This window comes from Takifugu rubripes, chromosome 16 (assembly GCF_901000725.2).
Source record: "Takifugu rubripes chromosome 16, fTakRub1.2, whole genome shotgun sequence".
NCBI classification, from domain to species: Eukaryota; Metazoa; Chordata; class Actinopteri; order Tetraodontiformes; family Tetraodontidae; genus Takifugu; species Takifugu rubripes.
The window spans coordinates 5986106-6006509 of record NC_042300.1 but is presented as its reverse complement, the minus strand read 5'-3'; the positions used below and the strand labels follow the sequence as shown (position 1 = coordinate 6006509).

The following is a 20404-nucleotide window of genomic DNA, read 5'->3' as shown; positions in this document are numbered from 1 at the left end:
TTACTTTACAACCTGTTGGATTATTTGCTGTATATCTACGAGCTGCGGAGGTGCCAACAATCGGGTTCCAGCCTCATGAATGTTCAGACTAGATCAAGGAAAGAGCCAGAGATACAAAGACTCCAGGTGGGTGTTGACAGACTAAACTGCCTTTAAACACACTCCCGGGTAGCTCGTGGCTAATGCTCAGTAACATAAGTATTCTGGCTTTTCTCCTCTCACATTGTTTTAAACAGGAAACAGCTGCCCGCGGAAGCTGAAATTAATAGCGAGGAGGGCCAAGAGCTGCGATGGGTCAGTTGCATTCAAAATTATTTTTTAGGTACTGAATTAATGCCGAATCCTTATCAGAAGTGAACTACAGCATATAAAATGCATTTATTCCAAAGATTTGTGGTTCAGCGATACCAGATGCTGCCCAGTACTTATTACATACTCTGGCCTTGCTCTGTTTGTTAGGATATGATCTGACCTTCTGAGTATCTCACTTAAGATAAAACATCCAGACTCTGCAAGTCAGCAGCTCGGGCCCTACATTACATCACACAGCAATCTAATCTTGAAGCTTCTATGTGAGTGGTTCTCTAACTATGCAAAAGAAACAGCTGAGCTGCATGCACATAAATAATATGCACAAAACCTTAAAATAAAAGCCATGAATGCCACAATGGGGAAAAGTAATCCCTGGGGGTGCAGCACATGATCTCCGCTTAACCATCCTTCCTTTGAGACGTGCGAGCCCCCCTGCTCCTCTTTCATGTATGGACACTTGCTCTGTATCTGCCTTCCTTCCTTTGCCCATAAACAGCTGCTTGTGCGTAAACTGTAAAATGTAAATCTTGACACTGACTGTTTATGCAGCCCAAGCTTCTAATCATGCAGACGTATAATTGAGAGATGCATGGTGTCTTTATGAGTGGAACTGCATTCAAAGGGCAGATCCCTGTATTTATGCCTCTCACTCAAATGGAAGTAGTGCTTCTCATCCCGACTCTTTTACTAGATGCAACTTGTGTTTATAAGAAGCCTGTTATAAGCTGTTAAAGCGTGAGGTCCGTAGGGTGCTAAATGTCTCGTACTTGTGCACTGATTTGACTGCTGTGCATTGTTATCACTCTTGGTCAGAGCTAGCAGCAACGGTTGGGTTTTGAATCTGAAAGACATGTGTCTCCCACATTAAATTGAATTCCTTTATATGAAGGATTATAGGCTTCCCCTTCACTAAATATGGAATTCTCTTTGTGGTTTCAATAAATGTTATTAACTTTTTTTTTTTTACAGCATGACCATGAAAGCGATATCTTTAATGCTCCATACAAAATGGAATGAGCAGAAGGTCCGATTCAAAGCCCGTTTGTCACCCTATTTACACAGGAAATTAAAAGACAAACACATTGTACATAAATCTGTGAAATGATTTTTGAAGTCAGGGTGATTCACAGCATCTGAAACATGCAAGCTGGCCTTCGAGCTCCTTTTGTGATCCCTGAAAGGCCATATAATCTGGAGGTGGACCTGTTGCTCAAATTAGTGGGTAGAGAAGTGTGCCACATGTTCAGCATCCATAAATATTGACTCTGGCTTTCTTGTTGGTTGTCTCTGACCTTGGTGGGTTTCCATTTTGGGGCCCAACCTCTATGCAATGTGTCCCATCTACCCACAATCTCTTTCATGCTACATGCGCATGTGCTCGGCATAACCCTGCAGTCGTGCTTCTGCTGTCAAACACATGTGGATTGATGATGAACTTTTTACTGGTTTCCAAATTAAAAAGACAGCTTTGCTGAAGCGTTGAATTAGAGGTGAATCAAAGCAACAAATTGCTCACTTGGTTCTCCAGCTACATCTGCGGAGATTATCTCGCTGTAGGTTTGTAACTGTGTGTTCCTGCTCACAGAAAGCGGAGGAATGCAGGGTCCGGGCCTAGCCAAGTTGCTGTTAACAGCAGGTGAAAGGCTAATAGTTGGATCTGCGGTGTCATCTCAGGGTTTCGTCTGCCCCCTGACTCTTGGAATGTACGTGATGACAAGAGAAGGCTGCGCCATCCGCATTCAGCAAAACACACATACCTGAGACACACACGAACACACACACGGTGGCATGCACTATGAAGAAACCCTTTCCTATTAAAAACCAAACACATACTAGCCTAATCGTCCCCAGACAACCTCAGATATTCACAAATGAATAGATTTATTTTGCTTCAAACTGCGGCTCTTTCTTAACCAGAGGTGCCTCCTATAGTAAACTATATTTTCTACATTTTATATTTGGTAACTTAAATATTTGGTTGGTTCGGATGATACATGAAATATGTGAGCTGCAGTCTCTGTCCTGCAGTCAGAGGATGACAAAAAAACCATCTACAAAATCCAAGTTCAAGGGAGAAAAGTATATAAAAGTATTTGGAAATAGATGGAAAGGAAAAGGTGAGCTCCACAGGGACTGAATCAGAGAACTATCATACTGGTTCCCTCACAGTGACTTTTGAGAAGTCCACTTTAAGCTGATAACAGCAGTCTGCAGCCAAATGATGGTTATACCGTAGGAGGTACAGAAGGTCTAAACATTAGTTTCAAACACACCTGCGGGTTTAGATAGACCATCAAGAGATTACAAACTGCTTAACTTGTATCCTGAAAAAAAATAAATCAATAAACAACTGTGCCTCTAAAAGTGTTATTTCCAGTTGTACTAAAGATTCAGTAATATTTACCTGCCACCTGTTCGGCTTTCAGAGCATCTCTCACTTTTATACCATGACTCCTGACATCATGTAGAGGCAGTGAATAAAATGTACTGCAATACTTTACAGACACATTATGGAGGAATGTATATCTAACTAAAACCAGCCACCGGAAGACATGATTACATTATATGTCTTGTGGATTTCGTCTAACTTGTTAGAAGACAAAATGTTCAAATGTACAGTAGCATGTCATTTTACATATGTGTCAAATAAAGTCCCAGAAATGTTAAAATATCCTGCAGAACCTGAAGCAGAAAAAAGTGACTGTTTATTATAAATTTGCTAATCCTCAGAACTGAGAATATAAGGATGTTAGTTGAATACAGATGTTGAGTTTTAAAGTGTATAAAGAGTTGAAAGTTCAGGAATAGAGTCAGAAAAGCATCTGTAACCCTCTGATTTGCTAGCAGCTTGTGAACTAACAGTGCACTTCAAGTGTGACCCATGTTGACCTTGAATTGTGTGCAGTTGCTCTAAGAGAATTTATTGCTATCAAAAACAAACAGATGCCTGCTGAAAGAAGATAATGAGTGTCGGTGGTCATCGGTTTGACACCGTCACGGCCTCACCTCTCACAGCCCGTCTCGCCCCGACGTTCATATGTTTGGATTTAAGATAGCGTATCTCTATCTGCCCTCTCTGGCTGTCAGAGTTTCACTCAGTGATTCTGTCTTCTCAATCAGCGTGTAATTGGATCAGTGGCGGGGAGAGATAAGCATTGTGAATCTGGCTCAAAGCAATGATTTATACAGACTTGCATGAGTTTCTCAAACCATTCTAGGCATCGCTGATCAAGTCCTTCAACAGCCTCGGCTCAAAACATTCCTCAGCGTTGGCCTCACGCACGACGCGCCAAAGCAAACAATACGTGCACGTTAACGATGTGTAGTCAAAATATAGATCCACAAATGAAGGTTCTGGATGCCTACGAACAGATATAAAAGGCATTCTTTTAATCTTACCACCTCATGTCCAACTGCGGAGGGCTTCAAAACCTAAAGCACCGAAATCATTAATAGCTTTTTCTCTCAGTTTTGGCAAACACTAAAACCAAATAATCTCGACCGAAGGGTGCGGGATAATCCAGACTGGGATGTTTTAACAGTTTGGTACAAAGTATAAAAAGTGACTAAACGATCAAGAAAGAGTGCCCACTGCCACTCTGGTAATGGCATGCACCCGTGGGCCTCTCTGTATTTTAATTGCTAAGTAGATGATCTGGGATTATCCCTCATGAAATGTTATTGTCCTGGAAGGAGACAAAGATATCTTGTGATCTCTGTGGGATTTAATCTATTGCCATCTTTCTGGAGAAAACAGGGCTGATGCTTTGGCCAAAACACAGCCGCCTACCCCACCATCATCACCTAATGGAAGTCACTAGAGGGAATCGATGGGGGCTTTTCTTATGGTGATGACCCAAACATTGATGTTGTTGACTACACCCCAGAGGCTAAAAACAAAGCAGCAAAGTTTCTCTCACCCTTCTGTTACACCAAGAGTGCTGGAGATACAGCAGGCCGACTTTCAACATAAACCAAATGCAGTTGTTGAACATTCATATGAACCAAAACAGGCCATTTAGATTCTATAGCAGACCAAATCAGCTTCTTGAAAACAGAACGGAGCAAAGTTCTGCTCTTCAACTGAGAGGAAAAAAATGGCTGTCTGTGGAAATTGTTGGCAAGTCTCTAGATTTTCACAGTATTATAGAGATGAGACAGCAAACATGAAATAAAGTGCTGTCCATTGAAATAAAACTGAAGGCAAATCCAGAAGAAAGTGTGTACAAACCAGCTCAGACACATACAGAGGATCCCCACTCCAACACACACGCACGCACACACACAGAGGATCCCTACCCCAACACACACTGAAGCAGAGCGGGAGGATATGACAGTCCCTCTACAGGGTCTAATCCTTTAAACCACAAAAGCAACATGATGTGACGCTGTTATCAATTAGCCTTAATCCGAAAGCTAAACATATTTGATCCAGCCCTTAACACCTTGATCAATCATCTATTTTTGAAACAGCACCGGGCTGACATGTTCCTTGGTTTGTGCGGTCACACTCACACAGTGGCACCGTGCAACAAGCCCCTCGGATGCATCTAAAAACGCCAGGCAAACAGACGATTGCTATTCCTATATATGGAAAATCACCCCAAAAGCAAACAACTAAAAGCAACACTTTGGTTTCAACTGTTTACCTTTAAACTATTTTTATGGTGTGAATTTCCAGGATACGCACCAATGCAGGAAAATAGTGTTGTTTGTGATGGAGTTTGCTACTCTGATTCGGAGATGCATTGTGAAGATCAAAACACATTTGCATTTGGTGTAAATTATTAACAATTCTCACTAGGCTGAACCATTTCAAACATAATCTTCCTGTTAAGAAGCTTGAAAGAAAACCTTATCAAAAGCAGGTCCCTGGCTCTGATGTGTTCATTTGACATCTAAACATGAAAAGGGTTAGAGGTCTGCAGGAGGTGCCTTACGGTGGACGGATGATTGACAGCCCCTTAGTGACATCACTGCACGACAAAAGGAGTCGCGGGAGGAAGAGAAGGCACCAATCAATCCAACCACTGCGCTGTGGCGCACGGAGAAGCTGACGCGCTCTCCAACTTTTAAGCAGCAAGTCAGAGGAGCGACGGCTCAGTGTGCGCACGTCCTCTTAAGACAGCTACCTTCCACTTTTACCCCGGCGAACTTTTTCATTTTTAAGATGTTCCACCAAGATGCTTTATACTTAGATCGTTCATGCCTACGAAACCCCGCTTGCTCCTAAACTTTTCGTTTTGTTTTGTTGTTTTCCGTGCCGACCAAGACCTATCCCGAATTGCATCTGGTGAGAATATGTGCAACAGGCGAGCAACGAAGGGCATGGGCTGTCTTTGGTCCACGAAGGAGAAGCAGCGTGGATTAAACACGAATTAATGTGGAATTTATCGCGGAGTCTAAAGGTGGAACGACGACCGGACACAGCGCTTCCTCGTCAGGTAAAATGCGACTCGGTGACATTGCTAAAGTGTCGTGGGCGATATGTTATTGTCATTTATGTAGGTGATTTCTTTATTTTAATAAAAAGGTCATTTTTACAGCTGGAAGTCGATATTTCCAGCTCAGCGCGTGTGCGTAAAGTGTAAAACGTCCAACTTCTGATGGAAGCGAAGTAACAAATAAAGTTTAAAAACGAAAGAAGCTTATTGACACTACGATATCTTCTTTTTGGTGTTTTGGATTATCTTGTCCTGGGCTACATCTGGCTCTGGTACGCACGCCAGACTTAACACCTGCGAGCCTCATAAAGTAACCCTATCCCTTTTGATTATACAGGAGCGTCAAAGCCTCTGCAAACAGACGTTTGTGCTTCTGACCGCCTCTGCTGCACATTTTAACCTTAAACTTTCCTGACATTTTAATTCCCCCCCTGATCTCTTATTTCATAAGACTCTCCAACATGATTTCCCATCTCATGGAATTGGACAGCTTTTCTGCACGCCTCCCCTGGCACAGCCTCCTTTGATTTTTTTTCTTTTCTCTTGCCATTCTTTTCTTTTTGTTCATGTCTTTCATAAATTCCCTCACCTTGATATCTTCCTGTTTCGGTTTATGTTGAGATCAGTGGCGTGAGCGAGAAGCGAAATACTGCCGGGGGTGATATTCACAGCCTTAATCTCAGTTTTTGTTTTACTTCAAAGTGAAGAGGTGTCTTCCTTTTTAACCTGCTCCCCTTCAATCATTTCCACCATATGGGGGGAGATCATACAGACTTCTGAGACTACTTTAGTGAATCCTCAGCTGTGTCTACCTCATGTCATACTTAAGCATCAGTGAACTGACAGAAACCAACCTTCTCCCCAGGAACTGACTGATCATGGTCGCTGTGGTCCGCTCTCTCATGGTACTGCTGCTCGCTCAGGTGTTGTTGGAAGGTACCACGGGACTTATCCCTGAGGTCGGCCGGAGGAGATACAGCGAATCTGGGAAGCAGACCCCACAGCAGTCGGAGGGCTTCCTCAACGATTTTGAGCTTCGGCTTCTCAATATGTTCGGGCTGAAGCGCAGGCCGACCCCGAGCAAGCAAGCCGTGGTGCCACAGTACATGGTGGACCTTTACCGCATGCACTCGGCGAATGGAGATCACAGCACTAAACGACCCAGGAGCATGGGGAGACATGCAGAGACAGCCGCCAGCAAGGCCAACACGATTAGAAGCTTTCACCATGAAGGTATGTATTAGCGACATACCTTTACCTGTCAGCCGGACAGCTCTCTGGTTCTCTCAGACAACCCAAACCTATATTTAAAACATGACTCAGAGTGTCAGGACTGAACCTCAGAGTCCTCACTGTTTTATGGAGCATTAGTCATTTACAGGTGACACGCGTCCAAGTCACTCGTAACCCTATAATGTGTTTGAAATTAGTTAAAACTCGCAGACACGACTGCAAACGAGCTCCCCATTCACGACAAAATTAGACCGACTCTCATAAATGGCAGTGATGCAACCTTTAACAAAACATTCCCTTGGCGCAGCTGTCACAGGCTTCAAAAACATCAAGGGGCGGTGGCGTCCCTGGGGTAATTTGTTTCTTAATAATTGATGGTGTTTGCGTGGGCCCTGAAAACAGTTTTTCCAGACACGCACTACAGGAGCAGGATAAAGGGCGGTGCTGCTTTGCGCAGGTGATAGTCATCAGCCTCCAATAACATGTGGCGTGACATTTTACTAACATGCGTTATGACAAAGTCGTCGTGTCAGACCAAGTTCTGAGTCACTTTTAACAGGGCTGGAATTAGCTCTTGTACGAAGCGCAGCAGGGTTACGTGCCTTTTCTCCACATGTGCACCATTACGCATGTCTAATAACACCACAATTTGACTTTGGCTTTCCCTGTTTAACATTAACATCATCTTAATTCAAAATCAAGTTGTACTGGACACGTTTCCCTGTCCCGTATCCAGAAATAAATAAGTGCCCGGATTCGCCAAACGTGCTATGACTGTGTTTATCTGACGATGTGGGTTAGTTTACACGCACTACAATTATCCAGCAGGAGTACTTTAAACATAGCTGATGCTTTAATTATGTATTAAGTTCAGCTGCTCAGCAGCAAAGTGGTGCGCTTTGAGAGACTGATACAACGATGTGTGCGCCATAGTAGACGACTCTCAACATGTGGCTTATCTGTACGCAGCACCCGTTCTAACACGGATCACGGTCCAGTTTTTATAACATACAATCGACTGAGGGTTAACACAGAGTCTTTATAGACTCCTAAGTGTTTGAGTGGGGAAGTTTCCATCAGGGGTGAGTCAGAGGGGTGGTTGAGTGGTTGCTTGGGTGCTCTCCAGAGGTCTAGTGCAATGACACCCAGTGGCTACACTGACACACTACAAACAAGCCTGGCCAGGACAACCTGGCTGACTGATTGCTCCCTGCCCACTGGTGGAAACCTCTGCAGCCAGCCAGCGTACACCTTGACACCACCAGCCATTAGGAATGTGCTCAGACTGTGTTTACATATGCTTCTCTGGCTCTTCCATCCTATGCTAACAGAATTGCAGGGTTGTTAAGTATTCCCATGTTCTGAGACCTGCAATTGATAGCTCGTGCCTATAATAAGCATGTATATACAGATGTAACGGCTGCAAATCAAAGAGATCCGCTCTAATCGTTCATCATTCATCTGTCATACAATATTAATTTCACCAAAATAATTAGTTTCGCTGCTATCAGTTTTCAAAAATAACAGTTTCTGCTGCCAAAGAGAACATTTCTTTTATTGCACAGGAAGTGGCTGCCAAAGACATGTTTGTGATGAATGACCCAACATTAGGCTTTATCTTTCCTTTTGGCATGGGGTGCAGAAAGAAATCAAGAATGTGGATACACTCATATCTGTGGTTCACACGTTTTTGACAAGCCCGAACTTGTTCACACAGCCGTTTCTCAAAGGAGAGATGGAGAGAGTGAGACAGCTGAAGAGAAGTGACAGAAGAAACAAAAAAGAAAAGAGGATTTGAGGTTAAGGGAACAAAGGCAAAATGGGATTTGGGAGCTAAAGGACGAGAGAGAGGTTTTGGGGACCTAGGATAGAGGCAACGAGAGATTGGGGGCTTTCCCACATCAAATGGGGAATGATATGCCTAATTGAGGTCTTTGTGTCTCTGGAGGGAGCTTTAGGATGAGATGGTGGAATTTCCTAAATGCTGCCTTTGAAACAGCACATCGTTCAACGTTTGTGTTTATTTTACCACACTCGGCAGATTAAAACGTGTGTCTGTGCACCATCTATGAAATTCACAGTGAAAAAGTTCAAAGTTGATGCCTCAGAGTTAAAATTGAAGGGCTTCCAATTCTCCCCAGGATGCAGATGCCTTTTGCAATATCTTTTTCTTCATCTAAAGGAAACATCCAAATTTACAAAGATGGTCAGACCTGCAAAGGGTAATGGAGCAGTTGGTATTTGTGTTGGCATTTATGTAACCCATTTGCAATTGATTTTCATTGGGTTGCTGCTCCCTTCCCACTCGTACTAGATAATTCAAAGCATTCATAATGGTTAACTGGCAGTGGTGGATTCTTATAGGGCAAATATTCCATTTAAAAGGAGTCAGAGAAAATACATCTCACCAGGAGACAGATTTAGACTGTTCCATCCTCCTACATTCAACCAAGTATTTGTAATCAGAGAAACCTGCCGGTTTATTCCCACTCGGAATATCAATTCTCACTGATTTGTTTTATCTTGTATTTAAATAACCCATAAACATTTTGTTTCATGTCTTATAGAGTCAATGGAGGCACTGGCCAGGCTGAAAGGCAAAACAACTCAACAGTTCTATTTTAATTTAACGTCCATCCCTAAAGAAGAGCTCATCACCTCTGCAGAGCTCCGTATCTACAGGGATCAGGTCATGGGAGCTGCGTCCACCAACAGCAGTTCTAGCAACAGCAGCACCGGTGGTAAGGCTCATGCTGGCCGCTTCCATCGCATCAACATCTACGAGATATTCGGAGTTCCTCAAGGCAGGGAACCTCTGGCCCGTCTGCTGGACACTCGACTTGTTCAGGACTCTCTGACCCGTTGGGAGAGCTTCGATGTCAGCTCTGCTGTGCTTCAGTGGACTTCCGGGAAAGGCCACAATCACGGCTTCGTGATAGAGGTGCTTCATCCAGAGGAGAGTGAGGTAGAAGAAGAGCATGCCCAGAACCATAGCAGACACGTCAGGGTGAGCCGGTCCTTGCACCAGGACCAGGACTCGTGGCCTCAGGCCCGGCCTTTGCTAGTAACGTACGGCCACGACGGCCGTGGGGACTCAGTGCTCCACACGAGGGAAAAACGTCAGGCGGCACTCCGCAAACAGCGCAGGAAACACCAGCACAAGGCCAACTGCAAGAGGCATGCCCTGTATGTAGACTTCAGTGACGTTGGGTGGAACGAGTGGATTGTGGCACCCCCTGGCTACCATGCCTTTTATTGCCAAGGAGAATGTCCATTCCCCCTGGCAGACCACCTCAACTCTACCAATCATGCCATTGTGCAGACACTGGTGAACTCAGTCAACTCAAATATTCCCCGAGCGTGTTGCGTGCCCACTGACCTCAGTCCCATCTCCTTACTCTACCTGGATGAATATGAGAAAGTCATCCTTAAAAACTACATGGACATGGTGGTAGAGGGATGTGGCTGTCGGTGAGGACGCGGACAGAAAGACATTATGGAGAGTTATCATGGACACCCGATTTCCCAATGAAGACATTTATTTATATAAAAGACAGACAAAACTGAACTATTGTGGAAGAATAAAACTATATATGACTATATTTATGTCTACATAAAGTTGGGAAAGAAATATTTTAATCAGAGGATTTTTTTTTCTTAAAAGGTTCTGAAAATGTATTTCTGATGTACATTTCAAAATGGGTGCAATACCACATGAAGTATAATGCTCAGATTTTTATTTTGTATTTATTTCTATTATAACCACTCTATGTGTAAATAAATATTGTGTATTTATCGTAAAAAAAAACAAACGGTGGCCACTTTAATTTTCCGAGGTCTCTGTGTCCGGGGCCACCCATGTGCGGCTGACGTTTAAAACAGTCTCAAATTCTGCCAGAAATTAGCTGTGAAAATACATCACATGACAGGAAGATCATACTACACTGATTGCAAACCAAGCATTGCGTTTATTTGGGGGAGCGGGGGGGGGGGACATGTAACTGGAAACCTACAACAACAGTAACAGAGTGAGAAAAGTGACAGAGCTCGAGCTTCTGTAGTGAACTGCAGCAGGGTCACAGGGCAGGAATGACAAGTTCGCGAATGTGATCGACTCCCGTGGGAGGATTAGAAAAACAACCAGCATTACGTGTCACTGCAAAGATCCATGGGAATAACTGTCCAGAAAAGCAAGCTCCTGTCATTTTCGTCCTCCAAACCACCTCACATAGGAAAAAATGGACCTGCGGGGCTTTGCAGGAAGGTCTGGGAGGGCAGAAAGTTTATTTATAGTAAGATTTAAGACTAAGAGACCACAAACTGCGGCAGACTGTCACACCAGCGGGACCTCGGGCAAGAAAAGAGCCTACTGGCACTTTAATTAATAAAGACAAACACACGCAGTTGCACCTGTCCACATACTGCACATGCTCAGACAGATTCTTTCCCACTTCAGAATTTGGCTGTCTTTGTTGTCTCTGACTCACCAGGCTTAGATGTGATTCACCGCCGAGCTAAAGAAAAATATAGAAACCTTTCACAAAAGTCCGACACAAAACCATCTGCGGCGACAGATCAACTGCAACATACGCGAACACTTAAATCAAAACAGCTCAGGAGTCATCTTTTATTCATAGAGAGTGTCTGGCAAAAACAGAATATCGCGTTTCCAAACGATATTCCGAATCATTAACACCTGAGTCAATATGTTCGTACTGTAATGCTTTGATGGAAGCAACATAACACGCAGGCTGAACTGAATTGAATAAAACAGCTAGAGAAAGAAAATTTATAGCATAGCCACAATAGCAGATCAGATAATGAGAGGGAGGAGAGAAACAGAGTGGGAGAGTTCTGCGGACTTTGACTGACCATTTTTCTGCTGTGTTTGCATTAGAAAGGGTTTGGAGGGATCACAAGGCAGCTCTGAAATGCTCTAAATAGAACCTTTTTTTAACGTGAGCGTACATTGGGAATGTGGAATGTCGGTTTTCAATCTCAGACATACACAGATTTACGCATAGGTTTGCATGGAAAACCAACACGGTTGTTTTTTCAATCATCTACGGTGGGCTTTAAAAAAAAAAAGAAAAAAAAAGAAGCAAATCCACGTTTAACAAAATACAGTTCAAACGTACAGTTGCGAAGTGTAAAACTTTAAAGGAACATCAGATTAGATCTGTTTTCATACTCCTAATGTGCTGTGGTGCACAACACACAACTCTAGATGATGCAACAATCTAATTATGAAAAGAAAGCCCCACCACACACACACACACACACAAACACACACACAAATGCACACAAATGTTTTTTCTCTCCTTCCCCATTTCAGTTTCAATCTTTTGCATGTGTTATTTTATTCTACATTGCATCTCCGCCCCCCCTTGGCCCCATCTGGTGTCCATTTCTCCACTGCGGACCCCACGATACCACAAACTCTGCAAACAAGCTGCACATACCAGTAGCAGCACAGTTTTAATAGACTTCAACAGGAAGTTCACGGCACACTTAATGAACATTCGATAAAAATCAAGCACTAAAAGCCCTAACTTCCCCAAAAGTTTTGGAGATTTGTGTTTAAAATGTGGCAGATTTACAGGGCTGCTTCCATATTTCAAGTTCACAAACATGGGGTGAGGTGGAAGTGCTGGTCCCAGTGTGGGTGACACATGGGAAGCAGCCTTGAAACTTTATTCCATCTGATTTTGAGCAACGCTGCGACTTGTTCATTTTTTTTAACGACTCTACTGAGATATGCTAGTATGCTAAGAGCTAGTTACCCCTCAGGGACCACTCCAAAACAACTCACCAAGGACAAAGGTCAGGGGTCAAAGTAATGGGGACTTATTATCTTCATAATTACAAACTGACTGACTGACCTCAAGTGTGAGCTGTATTGGATGCTAGTAGGAGCATTTCGGAATATTTTACCCAGGTTTTTCTGAACGTGACCTCTAAAACAATCCATGTGGTGAAAAGAAATGATGATGAACTCAAAAATATTTTGCTTCTATTCTATGGTTTAACCATAAGCACGAATAGGAGATGTGTTTTTGGCAAGAGTCTTCTCACCTGCTACACAGGCCTCCGCAAAGCCACTCTATGAAAACAGATTTTCCCTTTCCTTTTCCATGCACATCTGGTAAATCTGTTAAAGGTGCCTTGTGTTGTCTTTATTTATGCACAAACACACAACAGAGCAGCCACAGGACTGATGAGCATAACACTGGAACTTACTAGCGTGGCAGCACTCTTTCGTTTTGTTTAGTGCATAGAAAACCACACCAAAACTATCTGCAGCTCCAAACAACCCAAATCACAAGGTCCGTAAAATCCGATTTCCAGATTTCTGACTGGCACAGATTTGGAAAAGTATGTGGTGTGCCATGTATCTTTGATTAAACGGAGCTTCGTCTCTGGTAAAACTGAACTGGCTCCTTCCCAAGGGTAAGAATAAAATGTGCTGAAGAGAGACGTCAGACCGTAGATTCACTGCTAACAGCCCTCTCTCCTTCCTGTGCACGTTATTTCAGAGGCAGCGCACACATCGCATTCAATATAGGTCCAGTTCACAGTGAACTGCTTTTCTTTTCTTTGTGCTAAGAGCGAGCATAAGACATCTTGCAACGCTAAAACTGAGTCATCTGTGCTGCAGCTCTGCACACATCAAACAGATTAAGGAGCAAATATCAATATTACTTTCGCAGATTCAAATGATAGCACTTCACTGTATCTGCAGTCTCAGCCTTTAATGCTTGAATCTGCACAAGGAACCCATATGGGGTGAAAGAATTGATAAAGCACAAAGCTCAACTCGCCGGAGTGAAAAAAATGGTCTTTATATAAAAGACCCGTATGAAAAACACAAATTATTACACAATTGAAACTTAATTTTCCTCCCGAAATACGTTCTGCTGCTACCGTCGCTGTAAGTGGTAATTGTCCATGCACTCACACTGGAGTGGCCGGGGGTGGTATGTTGAAGTCATTACCCCTGGCTGTAACTTTGTGGAAAAGACCAATATATACCCTCGTACTAAACCTGAGTTGGGCTGGAGTAGAGCATTAAATGTACATCTGCTGTTATGACACTCTAGAGAACAAGGCAATGAAACGTTAGAGCTTCAGCCACTCACTACAACTCAGAAAGGTTTCAATATCGTGTTTTCTAATAGGAAACAGTTGATAGACACCTGGAGGCAGCTTCTGGAAGGGAATTTTAATCAAAAATAAAAGCGTTACTTGTGGAAAATGTGCGTTAATCACCTTGCAAATTACCACACTCCTATGGTGTGTTTGTATTTCATTTCTAATTACATGCATTTTCTGATGAAGAAAATGAAAGCAATACAAGACCTGATTGAGTCAGGAGTATCCATTGTTACCAGGAAGTTCTAGGTACCGGTAGTTGATCACGTCAGTGCTACAGGATGTAAAACACTTGCTATGGTGCAGCGTTGCAGGGAGGTTTTTGTGAATAAGGTTATGCTGTCTACACTGTTTTACCTGCTCAACTGTTGGTATGAAGCAGCGTTCCCCTTTGAAAATCATCAAAATGCACAGTAAATATAAGTTAACAGCTCCTGTTTCCGGTTTGGATTTCCAGCCGCTGTAAAGTTTATACCACACATTGAGTTTAACTGGTATTCTGTGATCAAACAGCCTGGAAATCAAAAAGTCTGCCTCACACTTAATATCTAAGGAAACAGGAAGAGGTTCCATATGGGCCACATATGGAACAAGATTAAGGATGTATTTGCCTCTAGACACTGATGTAAGGTCAGTTTTGTGTTTACTCCTCTGATGGTTACATTTAGGGTTTGAGGGGGAGGGTAAATCTGACTGATCCTGGAACTGTGCCAAAGGGCGTCTCCTACACCCTGAGCTTGAAAAAGACTTTGTGGTTACGGAAACAAGGTCTATCTTTGTGAAGAAAGTGAGGAGATCAATCATAGGAAGCTGCGTGACATCCCCCAGCTTGCCCTTGAAGTAAATGCCACTCTCAGGCAAGGTAAGGATGTGTAGGGGTCAGATCGAGCAAAGGTAAACCAAAGATGACATTAATGACAGAAAATAGCCTGTAAACCACCCACTCAGGCCTTTTCATTCAATGGGCACTTCAAGGCTCAGAAGGCACTATTATATTTATTTATTTGATCAATTGAGTTTACCAGTAAAATAATAATTAAAACAAACTTTAGCCTTGTTTCTACCAATCTTAGCAGTTCAGTTTGATATGCCCCAACAGACTTCTGAACTCTGATCAGAGTTTAGGTCCAGCAGCTCACCAGTAAAACAAAACAAGTTATTTCAATTCAAACGATCATTTCGATAAAAACAAATCAATGCAGACATCACAAACATAGTCATTTACCCTCGTACTCTTTTAAATGTACAGATAAGTGGAAAAGTTGAACTAAACTGAACTAGACTGGATTGCTCGGTGGAAACGTGGCTTTATTTATCCTTAACTAGCAGAAGCAGTGCAAGTTGCAGCGCATGGATACAATATCTTCAATAGCTCAAGGCCCTGGAGCCCATTCCAGCAAACATTGATTTATCCCAAACTATGAAAGGAGACCTGTTATGGCGTTTAGAAGCTCGCTCGGTGGTCTACGAGAACAAGCTGGTGCAGAAACGTTTGTACTCGGAACAGATTATCAGAGGCTGTTTCCAGATGCAGTGTACCAGGAGAACAGGCTCTTCTTGCCCTGAGTGGTATGGGGCAAATCTCTTTCCCACACTGTTCTCATTAGCTTAATAAGCTTTCTCTAAATCCCAGACTGTCACTGTCAGGACACTTGCACCATCCATTCATCCATCCATGCAAATGCTCTCAAACACACGGTTTCATTTTCTTCCTAATCCGGACGAATTAAATATTACTTGAAACTGTATTTTCTGTGTAGAATTCTTTGCAGTGATGCCTCATCGGCGGCACGAAGGAGGTCTGTTTATAGAAAGAGGTTCAAACAACCAGTGGGCCCCAACCAGCACAGCTATGAGGTGTACCTCACCCTCATTTACCCCGCTCTCCCACAGCCTGTCAGCGGCATGGCAAAGTCTGCCTCACCAAGCTTCCCGTGACTCACTTCCTGTCCCAGCCCTACACCTGCACTGGCCCGTGATGTCATGGCAGGTTTTCCTCTTGGACGCGCTGCAACCCTCCCCATCTGGCGAGTGAACGAATGTGTTTACATGCGCACATCCATCAGCGTGCCACGCTCCGTCATCACGACCTTCTCCATCTAGAGTTTGAAGGCTCCTCAAACTGATTGGGAGGGACAGTTCTAGACGGAAGACTGATTCAGAATTGGTAGTTTCCACTTTTTTCCCCTCACTAAAATAAAAATAGAGCTTTTCTCCTTATGTCTGTGCATTCCATTACTCGTAAGAGTCCTTCTATGAATCCATGTTAAGCTACACGTGATGAAAACTTGACCTTTATGAGAACCGAGCTCTTCTGTTTTCCAGTGAGGAGAAACAGCCTCTAGATGTCCTCAATATCTGTAGAAATAATTACAGTCAGCCGTTCTACCATCAGTGACCGCAGTGAAAATGATAGATTGAGGGGAAGGCACTACTTGGACAGGCCAGTGACTAAATGGAAATATTGGAAGAGAAAGACTGTATATTTTTCCCCCTCATCTGGGCTGTATGAAAGGTTTTTTTTTTTTACATTTTTCAAACCAAACAATAATTTTGTTTTTTTCCGTCACTCAGACTTTAAAATGTACGCGTGCGAATGGGCAGGAAATACCTCATAGCTCCTGTCAGCAGAAGCGAAACGCTGTTAGAAGTCAGGGGTCACACAGATATCAATATTCATTTCCTTTTCTGGGATGCTCAGACCTCTTGCTAGTTTCACCCCCAAATAGAGCGCGTTCTGGACCATTGGTCCTTGCTAGCTGCCTGTTGACAATATTAGTCGCTCTGATGGTCGTCTGTGGGAAAAGTCGGCAGCACATCTCCCCTTTTACAGTGTGCATGTGCGTCACATTTATTTGGTTCTGGTGCTGATAGATGAGAGAGCAGTAGTCCACTGTGAAAGAAAAGGAAGGCTCGGGGACTCGTGGTTTTCATTGTTGTCCTTATAATTTCATTGGCACCAGACCCACACGGGGTTTTTTCCCCCTAGTTTTAGTGAATATGCCATTGTGATGCTGTAAGTGTCCACAGCTGTAACCACATAATCTGAAGCACTATACTTAGAAACATCTTATGTCATTAGAATGGGCAGTATTTGGAGGGTCAGGGTACACCATGGATGGACATTGGAGCGAGCAAATCTCTGAACAGTCACTGTGCAAACTGCGGGCGTTGTGTTGACGAGGACATAAAATAGTTCTGTTGGGTTTTGGGTTTCCAGCACAAGATCATTGCTGCAGTATATTGAGTCCATGTGGGGAGCGCATTTTTAATCTGAGCTTTACCCACAGTCCTTCCTGTTTCTAATTTGGCGCTGCAGTGGTTTTGTCCCGGGGCCAAGAGCCTCTCTTCCACAGTGTCTATTTCCTCTGAAGTGAATAGTAGCAGGTGTGCTGGCCCAAGATCCCTTGCAGACGTCTGCTTATGAATGGCCCACATCTCACTCTTTCTCGCTTCTCTTTGTTTTCTTCCTCTCTTTCTTTCATATTTATTTTTCATTTTGCCTCAGTCTTTCCCTTTGTTTTGTCTTCACCTCTCCATTGTCAACCCTTTGTCTCCCTCACATCCGTTGATTTCCTTTGTTTCCTTACCTCTGCGGTCTTTGCCTCCTTGATTCCTTGAACATCAAGGTTCAGTCATAAAAAGGCAGCTTGAGCCAATGAAAGAAAGAAAAAAACCCAACAAAACCAGGGTGGACCAGTCCCATATCAACCCCACAAGGACATCTGTCAAAACCTCCAAATTAGGTTTTTAATTAGCTTTATAGGAAATGCCTTTTTTGTGGTAGACAGAATACCACAAAACATAACAGCAACTACAGCCATTGGAGTGCAAATGTAAATATTAATTAGGTGAAATATATGAACAAGTAATGAACACAGGGCTGGTGTTTATACATACTGTGTTCTGGACAGATTTACCAAGAATTCATCTAATCTATGAGCAGAGGAGACACGTTGTCATGTTGCTTCATGGATGCGTTGTGATTGGAATTAACCTCTCAAGACCTTTAAGTTTCCACCCACCATCCCCAAAACACGCTCCCTAATGAGCTGGGCTCGAAAGAGTGCCGGCAGTAAAGACAATTCTTATAAAGATAAATCAAATATGATTTATGTTTAATCGATGCAGAGGAAACATTATCACATGAAAGCGGTAACAAATGCAGCTGTTTAGGGAACCAGTCCACCCAAAGGTTGCTTGAACTGTTCACGATGTTTGTGTTTATCCAATTTGGCTCCTTTGCCAAAAGAAGAGTGTGATGTAAAGATTATTAGATGTTTCAGATTCCATTCCCAGATTCTCTCAACACAGTAGTGAGGAACAAAAGAATGTGAAGTCACTTATCATTAAATTAGCCATTATATAAAATATTGTTTTTGTTTTTTTAACTATGCTGTTTTCATGCTCCGTGACCCAAGACACCACCCCTTGACCCTCCAGCAACAATAGAAATTCAAGGATGACGCTGAACGTAGATGCACATTTACTTTATGCTCCTCTGATTTCCAGCCAAAGTCAACCATAAGCATTTACATTTCCAGCTGTGGTGCGTCAGACATCTGCACACGCTTATGTTTACACAGGATGTTCAAAGTTGATACAGATTAAACAAATCCAATTGGGGGGGCCGAGTTCAATCACCTCCTTTATTTTAACATGTCGATGAAGCTGGCAGCCAGATCGTCACTCGCCTTTCCAAGAGGATTGAGATAGGGGAGCGATCTCTACACCAATAAGTCTAGAAAATATTTTCAGAGTATTTATATGTAGACAGATGTTATCCGCTTTTTCCCACAGGCTTGCATGCGGTCGGATTTGCTCAGTGTGGTACAGAGTTATTTTTCAAAAAATCCCCAGTCCTCCCTGGCAGACTGCTGTGGGCCTTCACATGGTCCATGGTAGCTTGGCATTGGTTCTGTTCCCACACTTTCGGTGTAAATGGAGGCCTTGCGTTGTGTTCACGAGCCCGGGCTGGCCGCACGGGGCACAACTTATGTTCTGAGCGTTCACCTGTGCCAAGAATTTTCATCCTGCATCAGATACCCATTGATTATCCAGGAAACGGCGTAGGTCACATGGAAATCCTGCCGCTTTCTCGGATGTGAGATTAGACAGCTCTTAGATGGGCAGATGGCAGTTTGCTGGCCAAATCTATTTAGACGAAACCTCAGGACACTGGGCTCAGGAAATGTCCCGGGAAATGCTGAGGACTGTTTGGAGGGGTGACCTTTCAACAAGGACAAAGACACCTTTTTTTGCGTCCATCAGAATTTTTAATTGCTGTTGCCTGAAAATGAAAAGTGTGCCTGCAGGAATCCTCACCTGGGACCTTCTTCACATTCGAGGACGGCTCCGAAAATCCGTGGCACCTGTTTGGCAAGTGTCCTGCAGGCCATCTGCTTGCAGCTTCTATGGAACAACTCCATTCAGGATGACTTGCTGTCTGCCTAATTGTATCACATTCTAGAGGCTTTGTTCTGGCATTCCCTCGCTGGCTAATGGTTGCAGAAATCTCATCCGCCACATCAGAGGGACTCTATTAACCCTTGACCCCTGGTTGGTGTGTGTGGACAAGGTCGCTCCTCACACCCAACTCTGGGCCCATTAACACGTCGCCCCACGGCAGAAAAACAATTTTGACGGGCTGTAATTGGTGCTAAGTGATGGTGGACAAAGGCCCCCTCTGTGCTGCCCGCTGGACTCTGTGGTACTGACCACTCTCTGAGCTTCACGCTTGACATTTTCTTTCTTAGTCTGATGTGAGAAAGAGGAACTCGGGGTGGCCCTCTTGCGCCACCACCATCTTCTTCATTTATACGTCCCTTCAGCCCTCTTGGCTATTCTTCCCGGCGCTCCTTTGAAAATGTGAGATAATGAGGCTCTTGTGGGCAGAGTCTACCGGAGCAGAATCGCACGGTCAGGATCTGTGGAGGTTGATTAATCCAACGGCAGACCATTCCTTTCAGAGCCGGCCTAATTAGTTTATGTTAGCTGGAGAAGGTCAGGGGGCGTGTTTGACTAGGGCCCTTCTCTTTAAATGCCACAATGGTGTGATGATCTGTGGATGCAGGTGCAGCCATCGGCTCCTCTAATGTTGCTGCTCTGCTCTGAATCGTGCTTGCACGCTTCAGTTGCAAACTGGAAATGACAATGAGGTCTTTTAAAGGGAGAATGTGACATTTTCTGACCGGTCTCCAGCTATCCCGCGGGTCTTCCAAGTTTATTAGTCACGAAGTAATGATGCTCCGGGGGAAAAACCC

General features: G+C 43.6%; 2 protein-coding genes across 3 annotated transcripts in view; both read left to right on the top strand.

Annotated features, from left to right (window-relative positions):
- On the top strand, positions 1-10797 carry bmp2b (bone morphogenetic protein 2b). 2 transcript variants are annotated; one of them, XM_029849920.1, is made up of 5 exons: positions 46-126; positions 237-294; positions 5585-5756; positions 6622-6989; positions 9557-10797. In XM_029849920.1, the coding sequence occupies exons 4-5, from the start codon at positions 6635-6637 to the stop codon at positions 10462-10464; spliced, it is 1263 nt and encodes a 420-aa protein (XP_029705780.1). In that variant the 5' UTR covers positions 46-126; positions 237-294; positions 5585-5756; positions 6622-6634; the 3' UTR covers positions 10465-10797. The 2 variants fall into 2 exon arrangements, with proteins under 2 accessions (XP_003971573.1, XP_029705780.1); XM_003971524.3 differs by lacking the exon at positions 237-294 and having other exon boundaries at positions 1-126.
- The window catches only part of fermt1 (FERM domain containing kindlin 1), a 36187-nt gene continuing 15837 nt past the window's right edge, over positions 55-20404 (top strand). Inside the window, exons 1-2 of the mRNA XM_029849910.1 lie at positions 55-126; positions 237-294. The gene's annotated coding sequence lies outside the window, so the exon portion shown is untranslated. The remainder of the gene's footprint in view (positions 127-236; positions 295-20404) is intronic.

Excerpts from the sequence above, each read along its gene's own strand:
- bmp2b (XM_003971524.3), top strand. The coding sequence starts at position 6,635 with ATGGTCGCTGTGGTCCGCTCTCTCATGGTACTGCTGCTCGCTCAGGTG. Across the intron at positions 6,990-9,556 it reads TAGAAGCTTTCACCATGAAG|AGTCAATGGAGGCACTGGCC; the intron begins GTATGTATTAGC and ends CATGTCTTATAG.